General features: G+C 44.1%; 1 protein-coding gene across 1 annotated transcript; it reads left to right on the top strand.

Moving 5' to 3' along the window:
- The first annotated feature begins 424 nt into the window (after positions 1-424).
- Positions 425-26,307, top strand: LGALS8 (galectin 8). Its single transcript, XM_065894146.1, has 9 exons — positions 425-528; positions 17,798-17,886; positions 18,800-19,010; positions 19,915-20,034; positions 20,851-20,907; positions 21,682-21,708; positions 22,437-22,525; positions 23,259-23,424; positions 26,157-26,307. The coding sequence occupies exons 1-9, from the start codon at positions 484-486 to the stop codon at positions 26,304-26,306; spliced, it is 954 nt and encodes a 317-aa protein (XP_065750218.1). The 5' UTR covers positions 425-483; the 3' UTR covers position 26,307.
- Positions 26,308-26,321: the final 14 nt, after the last annotated feature.

The following is a 26,321-nucleotide window of genomic DNA, read 5'->3' as shown; positions in this document are numbered from 1 at the left end:
TTTTTTTGGCTGTGCCGCCTGGCTTGCGGGATCCCTGTACCCCAACCAGGGATTGAACACAGACCGCAGCAGTGAAACCACTAGGCCACCAGGGAACTCCCATTAATAAGTATTTTTAATAAATTTTCCAAATTAGAAGTTTTCTACTGATGTAGTTTTAAAATCAATATTTCTACTGATGTAGTTTTAAAATCAATATTTCCTGTACTCATAATACAAAATTATTTAGTAAAGTACATTAGATAAGAACTGGAGTCAGATCTTTGTTATAGCATCCTGTTATTTGGTAAATATCAGTAAAATAATTTATGTACTTAAAAATAGTTATGAAGAAAAATGGTGCTTATTTTCCTTTCCCTCTATTTTGATTTTACACAGGTCAGGTGCCTCAGTTTCAATCTGGGAATTCTTTAAATGAAACTTGTTTAAAATCTTAGACCATACCCAAAAGAGAGACCCCAGTCAACAGTAAGGTGGAAAAGAATGATGTTGTCCTTAAACAGTCTACAGAATGTCGTCTGTAACCCGGTAAGTAATTTCTATAAAATCACTTTTTGCCTATGCCAGGGTTGAGAGCAAGTCCAACTGGATAGTCATTATCCACTGCTGGGGGGTAGGGGCAGAAGTAAAATTCAGTAAACATAAAGCACCTGCTATGTGGTGGGACTGCAGTGGGCCCTGACTGAAAACCAGATCCAGCCCTTGGAGCTCCACAGATGTTTAAGTTCCTTAGTCAGCCCTCCTCGGTACCCAAGGTTCTGCATCTGAGGATTCAGCCAACCGCCCATCAGGTGGTGTGTGTTTATTGAAAAAAATCTGAGTATAAGTGGATTCAAACCTGCACAGTTCAAACCTGTGTTGTTCAAGGGTCAACTGTATAAGACGATGAGACGTGTTATGAACGGAGAACGTGGGAGGACAGTGGAGGGAAGGCTCAGACCATCCTAAGACATAATTTTCAGGGGAAAGTGGATTTCTTTGTCTACACATTTTAATTTTCTTTTTAAATTAGGCCTGTTCACGAGAAGTTAATTTCTCAGCTTTTCCCTCTGCCTTTCAAATCCTGCTTGGTAGTTGAGCAGGGGAATGTCAAAAGCCAGTGGTGAGATGGAGAATGAGAAAAACTAATGGTCACGTCCCAGCCTCAGGCTGGTCCAGGAACCCCTGAATGTAATTGCTGGAAATTTCATTGTACGTCCTGGGAAGTAATGAACTTGTTCAGTTTCATGTGGTGTGAGAATCTTTAGAAATGTCTGGTTTCCATGTGTCTGAAGCTGAATCCTGAATTTAGGTCTGAGATAAAGTTGCTGCCGTTTTTTGTTTTTTCTTGTAAACCCTTTATAGGAGATTCTTGGTAAGGCTTCAAGTAAGGCTTTAAACCAGTCTTATTAGTGTAAGTGGATTCAATTTTTTGTTATTTACTTTGTAGCTGTAGCTCTTTTTTTTTTTCCCCTAAGATTTACTGTCATTGTGCAGGAATGAGGCTTAGAAGATATAGCCTTCAATCATATGTTTAAAAAGGAAGACTTGCTGAATTTGAAGTCAGCTAGACATTTAAAATAATTTTGCGCATCTTAAGAGTTAAAAACACCTCAAAGTTGTAGACTGACTTTCTGCGAAGATTTAAAAAAAAAAAAAACGCTGCCTGCCAAGGGGGACTGAAGTAATGTTGGTGCAAGCCAGGAGGCTTGGATGGTCGGGTTAATGCCCTTCGGCTCTGCCCTTCATCACAGAGATGTCCTATTTGAATGTTATTTAGAAAATAATTTTATAGTTTAAAATTCCTGCATGTCTTGGTATTAGAGTGTAATGATGATTCCTGTAATTTCTGGGGTTAGCACCCTCGACTACAGAATTGAAACAAAAATCAGCTGACGTTTCATTTCCTGAGGACAGGGGCCTGCAGTAGTAGTGCTGCTTTCGAGCAGCAGCTGCATTCAGGGCTCCCGGTGGCCTTGTGCTGTTCTGAGGATAGGTCATGATAACTTTCCAAAGTAAATATTTTGTTGCATTCTGGTTACTTTGTTAGTGATCAGTTCAACAACAGGGAAGTGTTTATTGAGTTTCTGCTATACTCTTTATTAAGCCTTGTTAAGACAGGGAACTGCCATCTTTCTGTTTTTATTTCTTAATGTTTCCAAAGTTTTGGTCCACATTTATTGCCTGTTATACCGTAAAATGTTAAATTTTAGTTCGTATAACCCTGAATACTATTCATTAATATCAGTAAAAAACTTAGCTTTAGGGCACTTTTTTATTTTGAGAGCATGAAGTACAGAATGTGTCAATGATAAAGCTGAAGCCTCTTGCAAAATGATTTTTTTTTTTTTTTTTTTTTGCTGTACGCGGGCCTCTCACCGTTGTGGCCTCTCCCATTGCGGAGCACAGGCTCCGGACGCGCAGGCTCAGCGGCCATGGCTCACGGGCCCAGCCGCTCCGCGGCACGTGGGATCTTCCCAGACCGGGGCACGAACCCGTGTCCCCTGCATCAGCAGGCGGACTCTCAACCACTGCGCCACCAGGGAAGCCCGCAAAATGATTTTTTAAATGAAATGCATAAAATCTTTTTGAATAATATAGTATGCTCTATTTACTTATGTGATGTCGAAAGTGTAAGTATTTTTTTAGAAAAGTGTAACTATTGTAACAATATATTCCAAAAACAAGCTGGATTACTTTGAGGATGTTGAATAGCATTCACAATGACTTTGTTTTAGTTTGGTTTGGGGCAGCTGCCAACCAGGTAAAACAGTGTTATTAAAATTAATTCAATAAAAATGACTTAAAATATATTTTTTAAATTGTGGTAGACAAATTTTGTCCATATATATATATATTTTTTTTTTTTTTTTTTGTGGTACGCGGGCCTCTCACTGTTGTGGCCTCTCCTATTGCGGAGCACAGGCTCCGGATGCGCAGGCCCAGCGGCCATGGCTCACGGGCCCAGTCGCTCAGCGGCATGTGGGATCATCCCGGACCGGGGCACAAACCCGCGTCCCCCGCATCAGCAGGCAGACTCTCAACCACTACACCACCAGGGAAGCCCTCTGTCCATATTAACTCTTGGAAAAGATAAATTGTATAACTGGCCTGTGTAATTTTTTCCTACTTAGTATATTTCATTGACTAGTTCAGTTGATAGAATTTCAAGACTTAAAAAAGTCCGGCTCACTTTTCTTTTCCTTTTTTTAAAAAAATTAATTTTATTTTATTTTTGGCTGCGTTGGGTCTTTGTTGCTGCACGTGGGCTTTCTCCAGTTGTGGCAAGCGAGGGCTACTCTTCGTTGCAGAGCATGGGCTTCTCATTGTGGTGGCTTCTCTTGTTGTGGAGCACGGGCTCTAGGTGCATGGGCTTCAGTAGTTGTGACACGCAGGCTCAGTAGTTGTGGCTCATGGGCTCTAGAGCACAGGCTCAGTAGTTGTGGTGCACAGGCTTAGTTGCTCCGCGGCATGTGGGATCTTCCTGGACCAGGGCTCGAACCTATGTCCCCTGCATTGGCAGGTGGATTCTTAACCACTGCACCGCCAGAGGAGCCCGGCTCAGTTTTCTTTCCGCTCAAATTGAGTGAATAATTTGGAAGGCGGTATCTTCATATCAGAAATGCCCTCAGTGAAATCTCTTGTTTGGCAACTCAATATCTGCTTAAATATTTTATTATTGCTGTTTATAGAGTTAAAACGTGATTAAGTGTTAGTTGAGAAGTTATTTAGAAATTAAACTGATGGGTTGTCACTCCTAGTTAACAAACCACTTATTAACATTAATCCCACCTGGCCCTGAAAAGCTCATCGGTTCCAATTTCCTTCAGAACCTTACTTCCACACTGATCCTTTTTTCCTTAGTATTCTAAGTACCTCCGTTTCTACCTTGCAATTTAACCTTACAAAACAAAACAATAAAATCTTTTCTTTTTAACCTCTGAAGGTCCTTCCCCGTCTTTGTTCCCTTGTTCTTCTTTTGCTGACTTACCTTTTTCGTTTTTTTAATATTCTATTTATTTTTTATTTTTATTTTTGGCTGTGTTTGGTCTTAGTTGCAGCACGCGGGATCTTTCATTGTGGTGCGCGGGCTTCTCTCTAGTTGTGACTAGAGTTGTGTGGGTTTTCTCTCTCTAGTTGTGGGGCGCTGGCTCCAGAGCGTGTGGGCCTTGTAGTTTGTGGCACTCGGGCTTAGTTGCCCCACGGCACGTAGGATCTTAGCTCCCCCACCAGGGATCGAACCCGCATGCCCTGCGTCAGGAGCCAGATTCTTTACCACTGGACCACCAGGGAAGTCCCTGACCTCCGTCTTGAGAGAGTCGATTTCTGCTGCCTTAATTTCCTCACCATGGCTCTGCCCTCTGATTTTTTTTTTTTTCTGAATCCTAATTCTTTTTTTTTATTCTAATTTTATATTGGAGTATGGTTGATTTACAATGTTCTTTTAGTTTTAGGTATACAGCACAGTGAATCAGTTATACATATATCTATTCTTTTTCAGATTCTTTTCCCACATAGGTTATTACAGAATATTGAGTAGAGTTCCCTGTGCTCTACAGTAGGTCCTTGTTGATTATCTATTTTATGTATAATAGTGTGTATCTATTAATCCCAAGCGCCTAATTTATCCCTCCCTGCCCTCTGATTTTTCACTCTCTTAATTTCTTTATCAGTCTTGTCTTCAGTGTCTGTCTTTATTTCTCTGATGTCTTTACTGACCAGAATGTGAATACAGTTTGCATACCGTCTGCGTACAGTTCTGCCCTCTCACCCAGGGTGAGTCTCCAGCCCTCTTAGATGCCCTGCCAGCCCTTGAAGACTGTGAGTTCAAAATGAAACTCCCATCGTCCTTCCCAAACCAGCTTCCGTTTTGTGGTTTTCCGTTTCTCTCAGTGTCCTTCCACGCTGTCAAGCCCCTAACAGTTTGAAGATAATCTGTCTTTAAAATTTTAAATTCATTGATGTCATCAAACTCAGTGGCTTTTCCTTTTTTATTATTATTTTAAAAGTATAAAGAAAAATATGTGTAAATCATTTTTAAAAATTCAAGCAGTATTTAAGGGTTTCATTAAAACATGAATTTTCCTTCTACCTGGGGCTCAGTTGTCCTCCCTAAAGGCAATCATTTCCTCCCAGATTTTTGTATATCCTTCCTGAGAGTATGTGTGTTGTGCGTGCATGTGTTGTGTGTGTCACCTTTTGTATACCCTGTTTCTTTACATGAATGTATCATACCGTATAAACTGCTATACCTTGCTTTTTTTCATTTAACACATTTTGCAGATACCAGCATGTTTAGAGTTTACTCACTTATTTTTAATGGCTGCATAATTTGTCCACTGTATGGATGTACTGTAACTTATTTAACCAGTCCCCGGTTAAAGAGCTATTTCCTTTCATGATTGTATCCAGTGCTGTGCTGTACATCCTTGTAGATGCATCTTTCTGCGCATGTGCTAGTGTTTTACAGGATAAATCTGTAGAAGTGGAATCACTGGATCAGAGTGTATGATATCCATTTTAGTATCATTTGGGGGGCAGCTGGGGGGATATTCCTTATTTTTCCATGTTAAAGACATTGACAGTCCTCCCATTTTTGAAATCGACTTCCTTGATACACCTGCCCTCTCTGATGGATCCTTCTCTCTTCTTTCTCTTCTCACCCCCTGCATCGAGGTCTCCCACACACCCTCAGTTTTGATGATTCACCAGCATAGAGTCATACCCATGGCTATGATATATCCCAGTGAAAGGATGTAAAGCAAAATCACAAAGGGAAAAGGCACATGGGGCGAAGTCCAGGGGGAAACAGCGCAGGATTTTAAGGGTATTCGGCCAGTGGAGTCACACACGATGGACGTAAATCTCCCAGCAACTAGTGTGACAGCACGTGTGAAATGTTCTTTACCAGGGAAGCTCATTAGGGACTCACTGCCCAGGGTTTTTATTGAGGGCTTGGTGCGTAGATAGCGTCTGCCTAGCACATACCCAAACTCCAGACTCTAAACAGGAAAGCAGGTTTTTAGCATAAACCATAGTGTTTGCACAAACAGTTTAGGTGGGTAACCCACCCTTCTCACCTAGGGTGGTGGGTGCTCTCTCCAAATCCAAGTTCCTAGACAGCAGCTATGGGCCAGCCTTGGACGGAGGCCTTTCAAAGATAGCAGCCAGGTGTGCTGTGTTAACTCTTTCTGCACACCCCCTAATCTGACAGCCTTTGAGGCTTTGCTCCTGACTTTTCCTCTCTCTCAGTTTATCTAGTAGCTCTCATTGTACCTAGTAATCATCTCTACTCTGACTTCTGAGTCTTGGCCATTCACTTAATGTTGGTCCTGAGTGTTCCACTCCTTTCAGTATGTTCCCTCTTAGATGTCCTGCCAGCCCTTTACACTAAAAGTATTCCAAGCCAAACTCAGCATCTTCCCTCTGAAATCTTTCTTCCCCAGTGTTACCATTGTAGGTGGTGGCCCGGGATAGACAGCTTCCTTTGAAATAGCTCGTGTTTATCTCCTGCCTCCCCTTCCTCCTCAGTGTCTGCCGCCATCAGCCTGGATTATGTCCTTATCTCCTTGTGCTAGGCTTCCCGGAAGGAGTCAGTCTCACAAATAATCCCCTGCCCTCCAGTGAATTTTACCCCCACTGGATTGTTGTTCCCAGCCCCCACTTTCCTTATGTCCTTCCAAAATCTGACCCTAACTCTGTCTGTCTTTAATTGCTCCCTTACTATTTACTGGCTCCCAGATACGTTTTGTCTTTTCCTGCCTCTCTGCTTTTGTAAACGGACATTTCTACCTGAACTGGCTTCCTTCTCCTCTCTGCCTAACCATATTCTTCCCAGCTCAAATCATACCTCGTTATAAACTTTGGCCACCTCAGTTATTATTGTTTATACATTTTTCTGAAGCATTTATTCGACACTTACTTACTGCCCCATTTCTGTGGATGTTGAATTGGTCAGGGTTTGTGGTTGTAAACATGGAAGCCAACCCCTAATTTAAGCAGAAAAGGAATGTATTAAGTGATATCTATCAGCAGGCAGGACTGAAGAACCAGGCTTGTCAACTACAGCATCACAGACAACAGCCAAAATCAGGCTGCAGGGCTGTTCTCACTAAGAGACGTCTGTCACCACCACTGAACAAACGTGGTACTTCTTGCACTGGCGACACCACCGGTGCCACTGCTGCCTCCGACCCTAGATGTAGCTGCTGCCCCCTGGCCAGAGTGAATACTGCATGATTCTGGCTGCTGCTTGTCACGAGTTCTAACTCAGAGTCTGAGCTGGGGGTACTGATGGACAGATTTTCATCGTATGCTCTCGCCACAGTTCAGATGAGGTCTCATGTTTATAAGGTAGACGATTTTCCACCTGTGGAAGGAGATTCCAATTTGAACCGCTAAACAGTATCACATTTCCACTCTAATCTTTCCATAGGTATCTGACTTCTTCCCAACTGTATCAGCTCCTCCCGGATGGACGGGACTCATACTTCTTTCCACCTGCAGGCTACCTAAACATGACCCTGGTGTAGAGCAGACATTTAATGAATGACATAAAAAAGGCAAAGCAATATGAATCAGCTAGGATGTTTGGGCAGGTAACACCAAACCTAACTAGGGCTTAAGCTTATGGTATTGTCTCTAGTGTGTTCAGATCTGTACTTTATTGTTTTACATCAATTATTTTTGAAACAACAAAGCCTCAAAGCTTGGAGTTGCCTAGAAAACCACCCTTCTCCCTTTCCTCAGGAGCAATGTTTGTGAGTAAGTGAGCGGGCTGTCGGGCATTTGTTTCCTTCACATGGTCCAAAAAAGTTGAGTATTGTTGATATAAGTTAGGGTACTTTCCTAAGTAGACCGTTAATATGGACAACTGAAACAGCAAATGGCCCAAGTTTGCAGCGCAGTTGTTTCTCAGACTGGAACAACTCATTAACAGTTGTAACAATCTATTAGCAGTGATGGGAATAGATGGTTGGTCTCAAAAAGCTCTTTGCACTTTGCTGTACAGCAGACATGGGGACAGCATTGTAAATCAACTATACTTCAATTAAAAAGAAAAACTCTCACCCTAAAATTAAATATATAATTAAAAAATCTGTGGTTATAAGTGCTTATTATATAAATCTGGAAAATATACAATTATATGAAGAAGAAAATTACAATGTCATCCCTCAAGAAAAGTGCTGTAATATTTTTGGCTTATCTCTTTTTTTTTTTAACATCTTTATTTGAGTATAATTGCCTTACAATGGTGTTTCTGCTTTTTAACAAAGTGAATCAGTTATACATATGTTCCCATATCTCTTCCCTCTTGCATCTCCCTCCCTCCCACCCTCCCTATCCCACCCCTCTAGGTGGTCACAAAGCACCTAGCTGATCTCCCTATGCTATGCGGCTGCCTCCCACTAGCTATTTATTTTACGTTTGGTAGTGTATATATGTCCATGCCACTCTCTCATTTTGTCACAGCTTACCCTTCCCCCTCCCCATATCCTCAAGTCCATGCTCTAGTAGGTCTGTGTCTTTATTCTCGTCTTGCCCCAGGTTCTTCATGACCTTTTTTTTTTTTCTTAGATTCCATATATATGTGTTAGCATATGGTATTTGTTTTTCTCTTTCTGACTTACTTCACTCTGTATGACAGACTCTAGGTCCATCCACCTCACTACAAATAACTCAATTTCGTTTCCTTTTATGGCTGAGTAATATTCCATTGTATATATGTGCCACATCTTCTTTATCCATTCATCCGATGATGGACACTTAGGTTGCTTCCATGTCCTGGCTATTGTAAATAGAGCTGCAATGAACATTTTGGTACATGACTTTTTGAATTATGGTTTTCTCAGGGTATATGCCCAGTAGTGGGATTGCTGGGTCATATGGTAGTTCTATTTTTAGTTTTTTAAGGAACCTCCATACTGTTCTCCGTAGTGGCTGTATCAATTTACATTCCCACCAACAGTGCAAGAGGGTTCCCTTTTCTGCACACCCTCTCCAGCATTTATTGTTTCTAGATTTTTTGATGATGGCCATTCTGACTGGTGTGAGATGATATCTCATTGTAGTTTTGATTTGCATTTCTCTAATGATTAATGATGTTGAGCATTCTTTCATGTGTTTGTTGGCAATCTGTATATCTTCTTTGGAGAAATGTCTGTTTAGGTCTTCTGCCCATTTTTGGATTGGGTTGTTTGTTTTTTTGATATTGAGCTACATGAGCTGCTTGTAAATTTTGAAGAGTAATCCTTTGTCAGTTGCTTCATTTGCAAATATTTTCTCCCATTCTGAGGGTTGTCTTTTTGGTCTTGTTTATGGTTTCCTTTGCTGTGCAAAAGCTTTGAATTTTCATTAGGTCCCATTTGTTTATTTTTGTTGTTATTTCCATTTCTCTAGGGGGTGGGTCAAAAAGGATCTTGCTGTGATTTATATCATAGAGTGTTCTGCGTATGTTTTCCTCTAAGAGTTTGATAGTGTATGGCCTTACATTTAGGTCTTTAATCCATTTTGAGTTTATTTTTGTGTATGGTGTTACAGAGTGTTCTAATTTCATACTTTTACATGTACCTGTCTGGTTTTCCCAGCACCACTTATTGAAGAGGCTGTCTTTTCTCCACTGTATATTCTTACCTCCTTTATCAAAGATAAGGTGACCATATGTGCATGGGTTTATCTCTGGGCTTTCTGTTCTGTTCCATTGATCTATATTTCTGTTTTTGTGCCAGTACCATACCGTCTTAATTTCCGTAGCTTTGTAGTATAGTCTGAAGTCAGGGAGCCTGATTCCTCCAGCTCCATTTTTTGTTCTCCAGATTGCTTTGGCTATTTGGGGTCTTTTGTGTTTCCATACAAATGGTGAAATTTTTTGTTCCAGTTCTGTGAAAAATGCCAGTGGTAGTTTGATAGGGATTGCATTAAATCTGTAGATTGCTTTGGGTTGTATAGTCATTTTCACAATGTTGATTCTTCCAATCCAAGAACATGGTATCTCTCTCCATCTATTTGTATCACCTTTAATTTCTTTCATCAGTGTCTTATAATTTTCTGCATACAGGTGTTTTGTCTCCCTAGGTAGGTTTATTCCTAGATATTTTATTCTTTTTGTTTGCAGTAGTAAATGGGAGCGTTTTCTTAATTTCACTTTCAGAGTTTTCATCATTCGTGTATAGGAATGCCAGAGATTTATGTGCATTAATTTTGGATCCTGCTACTTTACTGAATTCATTGATTAGCTCTAGTAGTTTTCTGGTAGCATCTTTAGGATTCTTTATGTATAGTATCATGTCATCTGCAAACAGTGACAGCTTTACTTTTTCTTTTCCAGTTTGCATTCCCTTTATTTCTTTTTCTTCTCTGATTGCTGTGGCTAAAACTTCCAAAACTATGTTGAATAATAGTGGTGCGAGTGGGCGACCTTGTCTTGTTCCTGATCTTAGTGGAAATGGTTTCAGTTTTTCACCATTGAGGATGATGTTGGCTGTGGGTTTGTCATATATGGCCTTTATTATGTTGAGGAAAGTTCCCTCTATGCCTACTTTCTGCAGGGTTTTTATCATAAATGGGTGTTGAATTTTGTTGAAAGCTTTCTCTGCATTGACGGAGATGATCATATGGTTTTTCTCCTTCAATTTGTCAGTATGGTGTATCACATTGATTGATTTGCGTATATTGAAGAATCCTTGCATTCCTGGAATAAACCCCACTTGATCATGGTGTGTGATACTTTTAATGTGCTGTAGGATTCTGTTTGCTAGTATTTTGTTGAGGATTTTTGCATCTATGTTCATCAGTGATATTGGCCTGCAGTTTTCTTTCTTTGTGACATCTTTGTCTGGTTTTGGTATCAGGGTGATGGTGGCCTTGTAGAATGAGTTTGGGAGTGTTCCTCCCTCTGCTATATTTTGGAAGAGTTTAAGAAGGATAGGTGTTAGCTTTTCTCTAAATGGTTGATAGAATTCGCCTGTGAAGCCATCGGGTCCTGGGCTTTTGTTTGTTGGAAGATTTTTTTTTTTTTTTTTTTTTTTTTGCGGTATGCGGGCCTCTCACTGTTGTGGCCTCTTCTGTTGCGGAGCACAGGCTCCAGACGCGCAGGCTCAGTGGCCATGGCTCACAGACCCAGCCGCTCTGCGGACCCGGACCGGGGCACGAACTCGTGTTCCCTGCATCGGCAGGCTGACTCTCAACCACTGCACCACCCGGGAAGCCCATGTTTGTTGGAAGATTTTTAATCACAGTTTCAATTTCAGTGCTTGTGATTGGTCTGTTCATATTTTCTGTTTCTTCCTGGTTCAGGCTCGGCAGGTTGTGCATTTCTAAGAATTTGTCCATTTCTTCCTGGTTGTATCCTACTGTCCATTTTATTGGCATACAGTTGCTTGTAGTAATCTCTCATGATCCTTTTCATTTCTGCAGTGTCAGTTGTTACTTCTTTTTCATTTCTAATTCTGTTGATTTGAGTCTTCTCCCTTTTTTTCTTGATGAGTCTGGCTAATGGTTTATCAATTTTGTTTATCTTCTCAAAGAACCAGCTTTTAGTTTTATTGATCTTTGCTATCGTTTCCTTCATTTCTTTTTCATTTATTCCTGATCTGATCTTTATGATTTCTTTCCTTCTGCTAACTTTGGGAGTTTTTTTTTCTTCTTTCTCTAATTGCTTTAGATGCAAGGTTAGGTTGTTTATTTGAGATGTTTCCTGTTTCTTAAGGTAGGATTGTATCGCTATAAACTTCCCTCTTAGAACTGCTTTTGCTGCATCACATAGGTTTTGGGTTGTCGTGTCTCCATTGTCATTTGTTTCTAGGTATTTTTTAATTTCCTCTTTGATTTCTTCAGTGATCACTTCGTAATTAAGTAGTGTATTGTTTAGCCTCCATGTGTTTGTATTTTTTACAGATCTTTTCCTGTAATTGATATCTAGTTTCATAGCGTTGTGTTCGGAAAAGATACTTGATATGATTTCAATTTTCTTAATTTTACTGAGGCTTGATTTGTGACCCAAGATACAATCTATTGTGGAGAATGTTGCATCAGCACTTGAGAAGAATGTGTATTCTGTTGTTTTTGGATGGAATGTCCTATAAATATCAATTAAGTCCATCTTGTTTAATGTATCATTTAAAGCTTGTGTTTATTTATTTATTTTCATTTTGGATGATCTGTCCATTGGTGAAAGTGGGGTGTTAAAGTCCCCTACTATGATTGTGTTACTGTTGATTTCCCCTTTTATGGCTGTTAGTATTTGCTTTATGCATTGAGGTGCTCCTCTGTTGGGTGCATAAATATTTACAATTGTTATATCTTCTTCTTGGATCAATCCCTTGATCATTATGTAGTGTCCTTCTTTGTCTCTTCTCATAGTCTTTATTTTAAAGTCTATTTTGTCTGATACGAGAATTGTTACTCTGGCTTTCTTTTGATTTCCATTTGCATGGAAGATCTTTTTCCATCCCCTGACTTTCAGTCTGTATGTGTCCCTAGGTCTGAAGTGGGTCTTTTGTAGACAGCATATACACGGGTCTTGTTTTTGTATCCATTCAGCCAGTCTGTGTCTTTTGGTGGGAGCATTTAATCCATTTACATTTAAGGTAATTATCGATATGTATGTTCCTATTTCCATTTTCTAAATTGTTTTGGGTTCGTTATTTTAGGTCTTTTCCTTCTCTTGTGTTTCTTGCCTAGAGAAGTTCCTTTAGCATTTGTTGTAAAGCTGGTTTGGTGGTGCTGAACTCTCTCAGCTTTTGCTTGTCTGTAAAGGTTTTAATTTCTCCATCAAATCTGAATGAGATCCTTGCTGGGTAGAGTAATCTTGGTTGCAGGTTTTTCTCCTTCATCACTTTAAATATGTCCTGCCACTCCCTTCTGGCTTGCGGAGTTTCTGCTGAAAGATCAGCTGTTAACCTTATGGGGATTCCCTTGTGTGTTATTTGTTGTTTTTCCCTTGCTGCTTTTAATATGTTTTCTTTGTATTTAATTTTTGACAGTTTGATTAATATGTGTCTTGGCATGTTTCTCCTTGGATTTATCCTGTATGGGACTCTCTGTGCTTCCTGGACTTAACTATTTCCTTTCCCATATTAGGGAAGTTTTCAACTATAATCTCTTCAAATATTTTCTCAGTCCCTTTCTTTTTCTCTTCTTCTGGGACCCCTATAATTCGAATGTTGGTGTGTTTAAGGTTGTCCCAGATGTCTCTGAGACTGTCCTCAGTTCTAATTCTTTTTTCTTTATTCTGCTCTGCAGTAGTTATTTCCATTATTTTATCTTCCAGGTCACTTATCCTTTCTTTTGCCTCAGTTATTCTGCTATTGATCGCTTCTAGAGAATTTTAAATTTCATTTATTGTGTTGTTCATCATTGTTTGTTTGCTCTTTAGTTCTTCTAGGTCCTTGTTAAATGTTTCTTGTATTTTCTCTATTCTATTTCCAAGATTTTGGGTCATCTTTACTATCATTATTCTGAATTCTTTTTCAGGTAGACTGCCTATTTCCTCTTCATTGGTTAGGTCTGGTGGGTTTTTATCTTGCTCCTTCATCTGCTGTGTGTTTTTCTGTCTTCTCATTTTGCTTAACTTACTGTGTTTGGGGTCTCCTTTTTGCAGGCTGCAGGTTCGTAGTTCCCATTGTTTTTGGTGTCTGTCCCAAGTGGCTAAGGTTGGTTCAGTGGGTTGTGTAGGCTTCCTGGTGGAGGGGACTAGTGCCTGTGTTCTGGTGGATGAGGCTGGATGTTGTCTTTCTGGTGGGCAGGTCCACGTCTGGTGGTATGTTTTTGGGTGTCTGTGGCCTTATTATGATTTTAGGCAGCCTCTCTGCTAATGGGTGGGGTTGTGTTCCTGTCTTGCTAGTTGTTTGGCATAGGGTGTAGAGCACTGTAGCTTGCTGGTCATTGAGTGAAGCTGGGTTTTGGCGTTGAGATGGAGATCTCTGGGAGATTTTCGCCGTTTGATATGACGTGGAGCTGGGAGGTCTCTTGTGGACCAGGGTCCTGAAGTTGGCTCTCCCACCTCAGTGGCACAGCCCTGATGCCTGGCTGGAACACCAAGCACCTGTCATCCATACGGCTCAGAATAAAAGGGAGAAAAAATAGAAAGAAAGAGGATAAAATAAAAGTTATTGAACTAAAAAATATTAAGAAAAAAATTTTAAGTAAAAAACAACAACAACAACAAAAAAAACGGACGGATAGAATCCTAGCACAAATGGTGAAAGCAAAAGCTATACAGAGAAAATCACACACAGAAGCATACACATACACACTCACACAAAGAGGGAAAGGGGAGAAAATAATACATCGTTGCTCCCAAAGTCCATCTCCTCAATTTGTGATGATTCAGTGTCTACTCAGGTATTCCAGAGATGCAGGCACATCAAGTTGACTGTGGAGATTTAATCCGCTGCTCCTGAGGCTGCCGGGCAATTTCCCTTTCTCTTCTTTGTTTGCACAGCTCCCGGGGTTCAGCTTTGGATTTGGACCCGCCTCTGCGTGTAGGTTGCCTGAGGGTGTCTGTTCTTCGCTCACACAGGACGGGGTTAAAGGAGCAGCTGCTTCGGGGGCTCTGGCTCACTCAGGCCGGGGGTAGGGAGGGTCACGGAGTGCGGGGTGAGCCTGCGGTGGCAGAGGCTGGCGTGACGTTGCACCAGCCTGAGGCGCGCTGTGTGTTCTCCCGGGGAAGTTGTCCCTGGATCCCGGGACCCTGGCAGTGACGGGCTGCACAGGCTCCCCGGAAGGGAGGTGTGGAGAGTGACCTGTGCTCGCACACAGGCTTCTTGGTGGCGGCAGCAGCAGCCTTAGCATCTCATGCCTGTCTCTGGGGTCCACGCTTTTAGCCGCGGCTCGTGCCCGTCTCTGGAACTCCTTTAAGCAGCGCTCTTAATCCCCTTTCCTGGCGCACCAGGAAACAGAGGCAAGAAAAAGTCTCTTGCCTCTTCGGCATCTCCAGACCTTTTCCTGGATTCCCTCCCAGCTAGCTGTGGCGCAGTAGCCCCCTTCGGGCTGTGTTCACGCAGCCAACCCCAGTCCTCTCCCTGGGATCTGACCTCCGAAGCCCGAGCCTCAGCTCCCAGCCCCGCCCGCCCCGGCGGGTGAGCAGACAAGCCTCTTGCACTGGTGAGTGCTGGTCAGCACTGATCCTCTGTGCGTGAATCTCTCTGCTTTGCCCTCCGCACCCGTTGCTGCGCTCTCCTCCATGGCACTGACGCTTCCCCCCCTCCACCGCCCGCAGTCTCCGCCCGCGAAGCGGCTCCTAGTGTGTGGAAACCTTTCTTCCTTCACAGCTCCCTCCCACTGGTGCAGGTCCCGTCCCTATTCTTTTGTCTCTTTTTTCTTTTGCCCTACCTGGGGAGTTTCTTGCCTTTTGGGAGGTCTGAGGTCTTCTGCCAGCGTTAAGTAGGTGTTCTGTAGGAGTTGTTCCACATGTAGATGTATTTCTGATGTATCTGTGGGGAGGAAGGTGATCTCTGCGTCTTACTCTTCCGCCATCTTGAAGCTCCCTTTTGGCTTATTTCTTTACAGTGTTTTCTTTTTCCCTTTTTTTTTTTTTAAACATCTTTATTGGGGTATAATTGCTTTACAATGGTGTGTTAGTTTCTGCTTTATAACAAAGTGAATCAGTTATACATATACATATGTTCCCATATGTCTTCCCTCTTGCGTCTCCCTCCCTCCCTCTTTTTCCCTTTTAATGTTTATTATTAACTTGGTTAAGACCGTGCTGTATGGGGTTTTGTAGGCCACTTTCTCACTGATAATTATATCACTGACATTTTTGTGTTATTAAATAGTCTGCATAAATACAAGTTGAACATATAAAAAAATCTCAAGTTACAAAAACTGTTCTCATTTTATTAAGAGATTTAGAAAATGGAACATGCTGCTATTTATTCTTGGGCTGTGGCCAAGAGGAGTAATTGCTTCCACATTCTCTATACATGAAAACCATCCACTCTGAGGTGCAGCTGTAGCCATGCTCTATACATCTGTTATGCTTTTCGTTTTCTGGTCTGATAAGCTTGTTCATCTCCCCCATGCTGCTTTCAGCAGTTGCCGTGACACCAGATGACAACTGGATTTGGTGATTTCTTGTCTTATTGCTTAAGGCAGCAACACTGCATTCAGCAGCCGCTTAGTTGCTGCTCCTTTGCACGTGAGGCCTGCCAGAGCCCAGTTTCCGGGCTGGTGAGAGCTCCTTCATTCACCAAGTGATTATTGATCATCTCTTGACCTCTGTCCTGGGGGTGTAAAGGTGACGACCCAGTCCTGCCCCATGCAGCTCGCAGTGTAGGCATTTGTTTGCAAGTGAACAGAGTACAGAGTGCCCTGATTGACCCTCAGAGGGCGGCTAACTCAGTTGGCCCAGGGAGTCTGAGCAAGGCTCCACAGAGGAGGTTGTGCTTGAGCTGAGATTTTCAGCCGATGAGCCACTGATTTACAACTACTTTTATACGACCTCTCTTGTTTTATTTCCTTCTTCTTGACAATCAGAGCTACCCTGGATCAATTTTAGCATAGATGTAACCCGGGTGAGCTTGGTGTAAGGTATGCTGGTGTCTGGCCTGCTTGGTGCGGTCAGAGGCTCCCAGGGGGAAGAGGGAGGTGGTTGTGGTGCAGGAGATGCATCCACATAGCCAGTGGCCCGGGAGGATGGCGGATCACCTGGGGGAGGGTGGAGCATCGGGGGGAGGGGAGTGACAAGATCTGATCATGTCAGGCCCCAGACAGAGAGGCTGGCTTCCAGCTGATTAGGGGGGAGGGGGAGACCCGAATCCTGTGTGGGACCACCAGTCGGGGCCCAGGCCTGCACCCTGGACCAGGCGGGGTACGGAGGTGCTGTGTCTTGAGATCCACAGGCACCCACAGCACGTCCTTCAGATCATGCAGTTCTCTGGTTCCTGGCAGTACCCTGTGGGTGCAGCTTGGAAGCCCAGCAGGCGAGGCACACAGTCCCAGTTGCAGCAGAGTGGCTGCATTTGGAGCACCCTCTGCAGGCAGTAAGGGCTTATCATTAGCTCTGTCAGCACCGGCCTAGGGCCTGGCCTCTTCTGGATCCTGCTGTTGGGATCAGTGGAACTTTAGGGAGGACGGAGGGGTGGGGTGTGGCATGTCACAGAACCCCCAGCCACATAAAAAGTACTGTGAATAATATGTGTCTTTTCCTAAAGAACTCGGAGTGGTGTGCAGGTGTTGCGAGTCTCCTAGCCATGTTGTTCCGGTGTAGCTGTTTGAGTGGTGGGGAGGAAGGACCTGGAAAATGCTAGGGTCTGAGCAGACTTGTGTGCAGCCTTTTTTTTTTAAATTAATTTTTATTGGAGTATAGTTGGTTTACAATGTGTTAGTTTCTGCTCTACAGCAAAGTGAATCAGTTATATATATACATATATCCCCTCCTTTTTGGATTTCCTTCCCATTTAGGTCACCACAGAGCACTGAGTAGAATTCCCTGTGCTTTACAGTAGGTTCTCATTGGTTATCTATTTTATACATAGTAGTGTATATGTGTCAATCCTCTCGTCCCAATTCATCCCACTCCCCCTTTCCCGCTGTTACCCATATGTCCTCTACGTCTGTGCCTCTATTTCTGCTTTGCAAATGAGTTCATCTGTATCGTTTTTCTAGATTCCACATGTAAGCGATACTATACGACACTTGTCTTTCTCTCTCTGACTTGCTTCACTCCGTATGACAGTCTCTAGGTCCAGCCACGTCTCTGCACATGGCACAGTTTTGTTCCTTTTTATGGCTGAGTAATATTTATGTGCAGCCTTTAAGAATGTAGTCTTTTGATTTTGTAAATGAACATTTGTTAAAATTATTTTTTTCCTAGATAATCCCCTATGTTGGGACCATTTCTGAGCAGTTGGAGCCTGGAACTTTGATTGTACTACGTGGGCATGTTCCTAGTGACTCAGACAGGTAAAGTCATTCTGTTAGACGAGAAAAGAACAAGAATAAACTCGTTGTGATTGTGGGACAACAAAAAATCATGAGGGAGAGACCATTTGGATACTCGGAGGCCTGATTTTGCTTTCACAGCAGCCCCGGCCACGGTGCTGAGGAAATTGGAATGAAAAACTGAAATACAGGTTATGTGGATTGTGTGTTGCTTGTAAGTCTGATTTTAGTATAAAGAATTAGAGATACGGTTAATGAAGGGAACTGTGGTCAGATGACAGGGACACAGTCTAGTTACAGTGTAACATTCCCACACCATCTCTTAAGGCCTGTTCTGGGTGGTTTTATCTAATGCTTGCTTTGGGTAGAGTCTGGATGAGGCTGTATCAGCTAGAGTTGGGCTCGGCTCTATGTGGTGGATGCCTGAACAGCAGTGGTTTAAATAAGAACGTGACATCTAAAGGGGACAGTCCGGAGGGCTGAGGGCGCGCACCAGCAAGCTGTTGGAGGAGTGGGCCTCTTCACGCTCTCACCCTGCCATCCCAGGGTGAGGTCCTCTTTCTCGTGGTTCCTGGAAGCTAGGACTCTGGTCCTCACGTTGTATTTGGGTAGCTGCCTGGGACCATGTGCTATTTGGGGGGAAGGGGTGGGGGGTGGACAGAAGGCAGATGCCAACTGACTTTAGAGACCGTTTCCAGGAGTCTTCCTTGCACACTTCACTTCTACCCCATTGGCAGAGCTTGGGGCACCTGGGCGAACGCACCTGCGGGGAGACTGGGCAATGTGGGTGCTTGTGGTGGACCGCCACCAAAAGCATGTGAGTGAACAGAAGATCCGTCAGCTGTCACTCGGCCTGGGTTTCTGCGCTGCCGGGCCTGCGAGGCCGCCTTCCTTCCTGAGTCCTCACGCAGCCTGTGTTTCCTCCCCTCCTCAGGTTCCAGGTGGACTTACAGTGTGGCAGCAGCGTGAAACCTCGAGCAGACGTGGCCTTTCATTTCAATCCACGGTTCAGAAGGGCCAACTGCATTGTTTGCAACACTCTGAAAAATGAGAAGTGGGGCTGGGAAGAGATCACCTATGACATGCCTTTCAATAAAGAAAAATCTTTTGAGATCGTGATCATGGTGCTGAAAGACAAATTCCAGGCAGGTTTTGGAGAACGGGTTAGATCCTCATTCGTGAGGATAAGCACGAGGGAAGCTTTTCACATGAGTGAACTCACCCTTGCGTGTCCTAAATCCAGAGGAAGAGTTTGCCTTTATCATGTTCCTCTAGAGGAGGGCCCGGCGGGGACCTTGCTGTGAGGCAGGCACAGCCAGCATCCCTGCCGGGGTCACCGTGCCGGCAGAGGGCGAGGCCAGCGCAGCGGGCTTTTGTTAGATTGTTGCTCCTCGCGGGGCTGAGCTTCCTTCTGACTTGGCACAGCCTTACACTCAGGATGGGAAAGTAAACCCCAGACAGCAGGACCCGCAGGGTGGGAGAGTCTGAACTGACAGATGAGATCTGGGCGTAGGAGTCGGGGTTTGTAAAGTAGCATCCTGCCGCAGCCTAGTCCCGTAGGATCTTGAGATTCTAGACCCAGAGAAGCTCATAGCAACCCCGCTGCGTGTCGTCAGTGCTGCCGCTGCTTGCTCGGGTGTGTGTGGTCCTGGAGGCGCCTCCACCTCCTGGCCCACGAGCCTGTGGAGGACTTGACGGCTCAGGTGGAGACTCCCCACCCGAGGTGCAGACCCCTCTGACCCTCAAAGCCTGCTCCCACCAGCACTTCTCCCCTAAACCTCCTCTGGCCATTGGAGTACTTGGGTCTGGATCGTTCTTTTTAATGCTTGTCCGTGCTCTTGAGCTTCGGTTTTTTTCCTGTGTTTCTTTTGCTTGCCAATGGGATTTTCAGCTCCTTGAGATCAGAGACTGTACTGTGTTCAGCGTGTCTTCCCGACAAGTACTGACATCTGGCGGGAGAGGGAGGTGCCCTGTGCACTGGTACCCGCTAAAATGCATTTATTAACTTTTATTCGTGGGGGTGGGGGGCTGTCTTCTGTGTTTGTCCAGGTGGCTGTCAATGGAAAACATACCCTGATCTACGCTCACAGGATCAGCCTAGAGAAGATCGACACCCTGGGCATTTATGGCAAAGTTATCATTCACTCCGTGGGTTTCAGCTTCAGCTCGGTCAGTCCCCTTCCATGGGGGGCGGCAGGGGGTCTTTGGTGATGTTTTCTTGAAAACTGTAAATATGTCCCTTGTTAGTGTGTTAATTTCTTGGAAGTAAATCTTTCAGACTAGTAGGATGCTAATCATTGACTGGGGCTTGCTTGTCTGTAGGATCTCAAATCTAGCATGGTTCCAACAAAAACCCAAACAGTAACAACAAAACAAACAGCCTTTACAGCTGGAGAGGGGCCGTTTCCTTGATGCAGGAGCATAGTGGAGCAGTTCGCTAGGATTGTTTCCTAGAAGCGGGACGTCAAAGGGTACCTGCATTTTAAGTTAGGATTGAAATTGCTAACGTGCCCTCCAAAGAGAGTAAAACAAAGTAGTCTCAAGATCTGTATTCATTTGCTCACATTCTTCTTCTTTTTTTTTTTTTCCGGTACGCGGGCCTCTCACTGCTGCGGCCTCTCCCGTTGCGGAGCACAGGCTCCGGACGCGCAGGCTCAGCGGCCATGGCTCACGGGCCCAGCCGCTCTGCGGCACGTGGGATCTTCCCGGATCGGGGCACGAACCCGTGTCCCCTGCATCGGCAGGCGGACTCTCAACCACTGCGCCACCAGGGAAGCCCCTGCTCACATTCTTCTTGACACTAGTTCTGATTTTAACATTTGCCAGCTTGATAGAGGGGAGAAGGTTGCTAATGTTCATGCATGTTTGGATAATTTTCTGTCGTATTTTCATGTTTAATACCATTTATCATTTTTTTTGATATGTGAAGCAGGTTATATTTAGAATTCTGATGGATGTTAAATATTAATCTGAACTTTTCTTCAGGATTTAAGAAGTAGCCAAGCATCTACTCTGGAATGGACAAAGATAAGTGAAGAAAATGTAAATATTAAATCTCTTAATCAACCACCAGTTTAAAAATGTTTGTTTAGTTGCCATGTAAATTAGGTGGCAGGCAGGCTGAGTTTTAAAAACACTATGTTTTTAATATGAAAACTTATATTTTTAGTAATTAATAGGCTGGAAGTAATCATTCGAAAATTGAGGCATATACTTCAGAGTGCCAGGTGCTATAAGTTTTGCTGTTTAGACTCTCAGTGGATCTGACCACTACCCACCAATCTTCTGTACAAAGAACTCTCTGAACTGCTGAATAGGGCTGTCTGGAGGTGTTTATAAATAGTGAGCACAGCCAGTGCATGGGCAAACGAACTTCCACGTGTATCTTCTCCCCCTGTGGAAACAACTGCAGTTCAGACATTTTTTGCTGTTATTAGTGTGGAGAAAGTGAGGCCTTACTGATCTCAGCACGTTCCTAGACAGACTAGAATCTCAGCATTTGGGGAGCACCCTGGGAAGAACAAGGAAAATGTGTTTGAAGCCCACACGTGGCCTTCGGGAAAGGCTCAGCTTGTGGCGGAGGCTATAGGATTCAGATGAACAGGACAGTGAGTCTGTTCCCAGCCTGAGTGGCACTCTGCAGCTCCAAAGCACTCGGTCAGGAAGCACTGGCCACCTGCATGTGCCCCCCCGGAGTGGAGCAGGCACTACCGGCCCAGGCTCTGGGTGGTACAGCCAGTAAGATCCAACTGCTCATGTTATAAAATGTATTTCTTCCCTGTCAATCATCTGTATTTTGTCTTTCTCTTCCAATAGGTACCAAAGTCTGGCATGTCACAGTTTGTAAGTATTTTTGCTATAACATGTGGAACCTTTTATAAGATTGCCCAGGAAATGAATAGTTGAAGCCTTGGAAGATAGGTTCATTCGTTCCATACCTTATTGCAGAACTGTTTCCCTACAGCCTAGTAATAGAGGAGACATTTATAAAATCGTCCCCAGAACTGTCTACACCAAGAGCAAAGGTTTGCCGGCCAGTCACACTTTGACTTGCTCCAAAATACTACCTACCGACTGTCAAAGGTTTGAAGAGCCAAAATTTTCTTAATTCTGTCTAACAAGTACTTAATGTTAGTTAGCTGATACGCGTAACCGCTACCCTCAGTACAAGCCCAAAGCAGCCACCCTGTGTTTGCACTGGTGTCCTGGACGGCTATCAGTCAACCGGACATCAGGTCCCTGAGCCATTAGTGTGTTTCTGTAGCTCCCCCTACCTCAGCCGCTTCGCCTCCGGGCTGAAGCAGTGCACGCTTCAGGCCAGCCGAGGTGACTTTCTCAGAGGGCATTTCACTCAGGCAGAAGATGTCAGGTCCCTCCCCACATCCATTCATTTCACTGTCTGAAAAATGGAGTGTTTGCTGTGAGCCAGGGACCCACCTGGGACCAAGGCAGACTTGGTCTGTCCCTTCATGGGGTTCATGGCCTTTAAACATTTCCCAGTGTCTTTTGGCAGTTTTCCCTCAAGATCCCTTTTTGCAGGCTTCCTGATGCTAACTGGGATTTCTTTGCAGACTCTGCCATTCGTAGCGAGGTTGAACTCCTCAATGGGCCCTGGACGGACTGTCGTCATAAAAGGAGAAGTAAATACAAACGCCAAAGGGTCAGTATCAGTAAGTGGCCGTAATAACGCAGCTGCTGCTGCATGTCTCTTACAGCTGTAACCCTGTCAACAATCTCGTGAGGTGTAAGTCGGGCTAATGTCATAAGCTTCATTTGAAAAGTGAGACTGTTAAAGCCAGATGAAGTTAGACTGCTGACAACTAGTAGTTGGCGGCACCTAGGCTTTTTGTGGCCAGACAGGAGGGTGGCATTTTTGTCCACGAGGCCCACCCTTGTAGAACTGCAGGGCAGCTCTGTGAGAGCAGATCACTTTTATTAGGGCTCGTTCCCCTTGCCATGGGTCTTATAAGGTTCCTGCTTTTAAAACCTTTTCCAGAGGTGTTCAGAGTTCTGAAAGCTTGAAATGAGAGCTATTTCCTAGCAAGTAGTACACTTTGAAGAACAGGGCATTGTAAATGCTGAGACGTCCTGCTCGGAAGGACCCTGTTCTTGCAGCAGACGTGATCCTTTGGGTCACTTGCTCTGACCGTTTAATTTCTTCCTGTAGCCTTAAACGTGGATTTTAAAGCGCTTCATATTTTTATTTTGCAAATAACATACTTATACCAACAGTGTGCTGACTCGGAATTTTAAATTTCACCTTCGTCGGCATTCCTGGGTCCTTGTGTGTACATGTTTTGTGTAATCAGAGTTTAATTCTGATTGTTAAAATTGCAGAAACTCGACTCCTCTCTTCTACTTGGCTAATTAGTTTTAAAAAATTCTCTCAAAAGCTTTGCTGTTGATCTGCTATCAGGAAAATCCAGGGATATTGCTCTCCACCTGAACCCACGCCTGAATATTAAAGCATTTGTAAGAAATTCTTTTCTTCAGGAGTCCTGGGGAGAAGAAGAGAGAAATATTACCTGTTTCCCTTTTAGTCCTGGGATGTACTTTGAGGTGAGATGATTATCTTTTTTGAAAATGGGACAGGAAAAAGAATCCTGCGGGCAGGGGTAAGATGCAAGATAAATGGTCCATTTAAATTGAGTCCAACTTAATATGTGGAGGTTGTGTGTGGTTTTTGTAGATTGTATTTTGAATGCCGTCTTTTATAACGCAAAGAATCAGCATAAATGGCCAAGCCAGTCGAGTGCCACGTTATTTGCATTGGAATTATCTGACATTTGTTCTCATAATGACAGTTTCTATGTAGCCCCATATTAGTTAATAGGAATTTGAACAGGAACCTTGTCTCAGGGCGGGAGTAGCGTGTTTAATCCTAAGTGAAGATGAGGACATAGGAGCCATGAGACTGCCGGCACTATCCGTCGTCTCGGTGACACACAGCTTAGGTGGCAGTACTCTGTTCCAGGCGGTCCTGTTTGTATATATTCAAAGAAAGACACATTTAGACTACCTGGACTTGAAGGCATGTAGTCCTGAGCCCCCAAAGATGCGAATATTCTAACACAGCCTCTCCCCAGATGTGCTTCCGGGTAGTCTCGCCACGTGGATGCTGCATGATTGGCTGGGTGCCCTCCCCAGCCTACGTGACTCACTGCTCATGTGGTCATTTAGGGTCAGTGATTTCGGTCATGGCTTCTCCAGCATTTTAAACTGTCACGTGCTCTGGACCGCTGGAGCTCGCAAGACTCCTCAGAGATGTTAGAAGTGTGAGCATCAGGCTGAACAGAAGGTGGTGATTTGGCATTAATATTTATCCGTAAGTTCCTGTCTAATGCAGTGCCCTGGTTTGGGGAGTGACAGACAGGAGCGAGCTCATCATAGGTTCCCTGGAAGTGGTGGGTACTCATTTGGAATTCAGAAGGAGGTGGGGGCGTGAAGGTAATCTGGATTTTACAGATTTTGGGGATGATACGGACCAGTCGCTGGAGGTCGGAAGGGCGGCACAGGGGCGCCTGACACCCAGGCGGCAGTCAGGGTGTGAAGGGTGACGTGGGTTCACTGGAGGGAGAGGTGGCTGCTCCGGCAGGAAGCTGATCCTTGTGGTTGGTGACTGGAAACTCGTGACCTGTTTTCTGGCCTATTTGAGCCCCAAGTTTGCGACTACTGTATCAAAATAAAAGAGGAAAATAACACATTCTCTTAAATAATCTTTTCCTTTTGTTAGTTTTCTGCTTCAGGAAGAGTAGTTGTCCTCATGTTGGATCACTGTTGTCAGTTTTTTTGTAGTGATAGCTTTTTTCCTATAGCTTTAAACTCCTGCCTTTTTAATAGGCTTTCATTGAGATTCTCAGATCTTTCCATTAAAGCCATTGCTTTGCTTTTAAACAGTATCTTCTGTTCTGTGGCATTTTAGATTCACTTGTTAGTTCCAGCTGGAATCATTTAAAAACTATCTTTCGGTTTTGTAATGTCATCTGTGAGCGCTTTATCAAATTCACGTTCTTAGGAGCTGTTCAGGTGGTTGAGGGATCTTGGTGTTCCATGTTTACATGTATGTACTTTGTTTTGCAACAGTGTGTCCACTAGGCTGTCTGCCATTTCTCTTCCATTTGTAACATAAGGTGCTGGCTCTGCACTTGCTCTGACTTAGTCTAGAGAACTCTTTTCCCACTGCATCCGTCTAATGCCGGTTTGTTTTCCCTTCTGAGCATGAGGCTGTGTGTTTTGTGTTCTCTTGAGATTTTGTTAAATGTCCATCACCAAAGGTCCCTTCCACCTGGTTGAAACTGGGATTTCCACCACTGTTGTGGGCATATAATCCCCAGTTATGGCTATTTTCCCCAGTTCTCTGTATAGCCCTGCCGCCTTCATCTGTGTCAGTTATTGCTGTTATCCATGGTATTTCCCCCTCTTCCTAATCTCCCCCAGCAGCTAGTCCTAGCAAAAGAAAAAAGACACTCAGTTGGCTGCTTTGCAGATCCAGATTTTGTGCCTCAGTCTGGCCTCCGGGGATGGAGGCGGGGAGTGCCGGGGAGAGCACAGTGTGGGTGAGAAACAAATGGTAGTCAGTGGCCAGACTGGCACAGGGAACATGGTAGCAGAAGTAAGAGGTTTAGGTGTACGAGCGATTTAAAAGGATCGCAGTTAACTCTGAAGGGCTAACACCAGTGAGGACTCTGAACTAAATCTCTTCCAAAACTCAGAGGTTCATAGAACACTGAGCTTTGAAGAGCTTTGGAGAAACAGACAAGAGGTGCTGAGCTAGGATGGGAATCAGGGTCACCAAGCAGCTCTGCAATCCCTAGCAAGTGACCTAAACTTCTGAGATTTCATATTGTCTGAGTTGCCCAAGACCCTAGAGTTTGAGGCAGCGAAGTGAGGATCCAAGCCCCTTGGTACCAGCCTGTGACTGGGAACCAGCTCTTCTGTGAACGAGTGTCACGGTCAGCCACTTTCTCCTTCCCAGGTGTCGGCGAGGAGGGTGGCTTGCCACTTCCCCCGGAGCACAGGGCAGGAGAGGGTGCGTGCTGAGGACAGGAAGCCAGCAGGCCCTGGGGACAGTGTGAGGGTCCAGGCACGTGAGAGCCACTTCCTGGAGTGGGACAAGGCAGAAAGTGCCACTACAGATACACGTTAGGCAGATCCTGGAAACTGCAGCAGGGAGTCGGCGCTGGCAGGCTGGGAGAGGAAACCAAATGGTTTACTTGACACGCCTGTTCGTGTGCGGGAAACAAACTCTTAAGCCCAGGGCACCACTAATGTTGTGTATACTTTCCTTCCAGATGATAATTTATTGTGATGTTAGAGAATTCAAGGTTGCAGTAAACGGTGTACACAGCCTGGAGTACAGACACAGATTTAAAGACCTGAGTCATATCGACACGCTGGAAATCGATGGCGATATCCACTTACTGGAAGTAAGGAGCTGGTAGCTGACAGGTGTGCTA

The sequence above is a fragment of the Phocoena phocoena genome, chromosome 16, assembly GCF_963924675.1.
Source record: "Phocoena phocoena chromosome 16, mPhoPho1.1, whole genome shotgun sequence".
Lineage (NCBI taxonomy): Eukaryota > Metazoa > Chordata > Mammalia > Artiodactyla > Phocoenidae > Phocoena > Phocoena phocoena.
The sequence above is the reverse complement of the archived record's forward strand: the minus strand, read 5'-3'. Positions and strand labels throughout refer to the sequence as shown.

Coding starts and splice junctions, on each gene's coding strand:
- LGALS8 (XM_065894146.1), top strand. CDS start 484: ATGATGTTGTCCTTAAACAGTCTACAGAATGTCGTCTGTAACCCG. Junction 529..17,797: donor AGAATGTCGTCTGTAACCCG/GTAAGTAATTTC, acceptor TTTTTTTCCTAG/ATAATCCCCTATGTTGGGAC. Junction 23,425..26,156: donor GTCCTGGGATGTACTTTGAG/GTGAGATGATTA, acceptor CTTTCCTTCCAG/ATGATAATTTATTGTGATGT.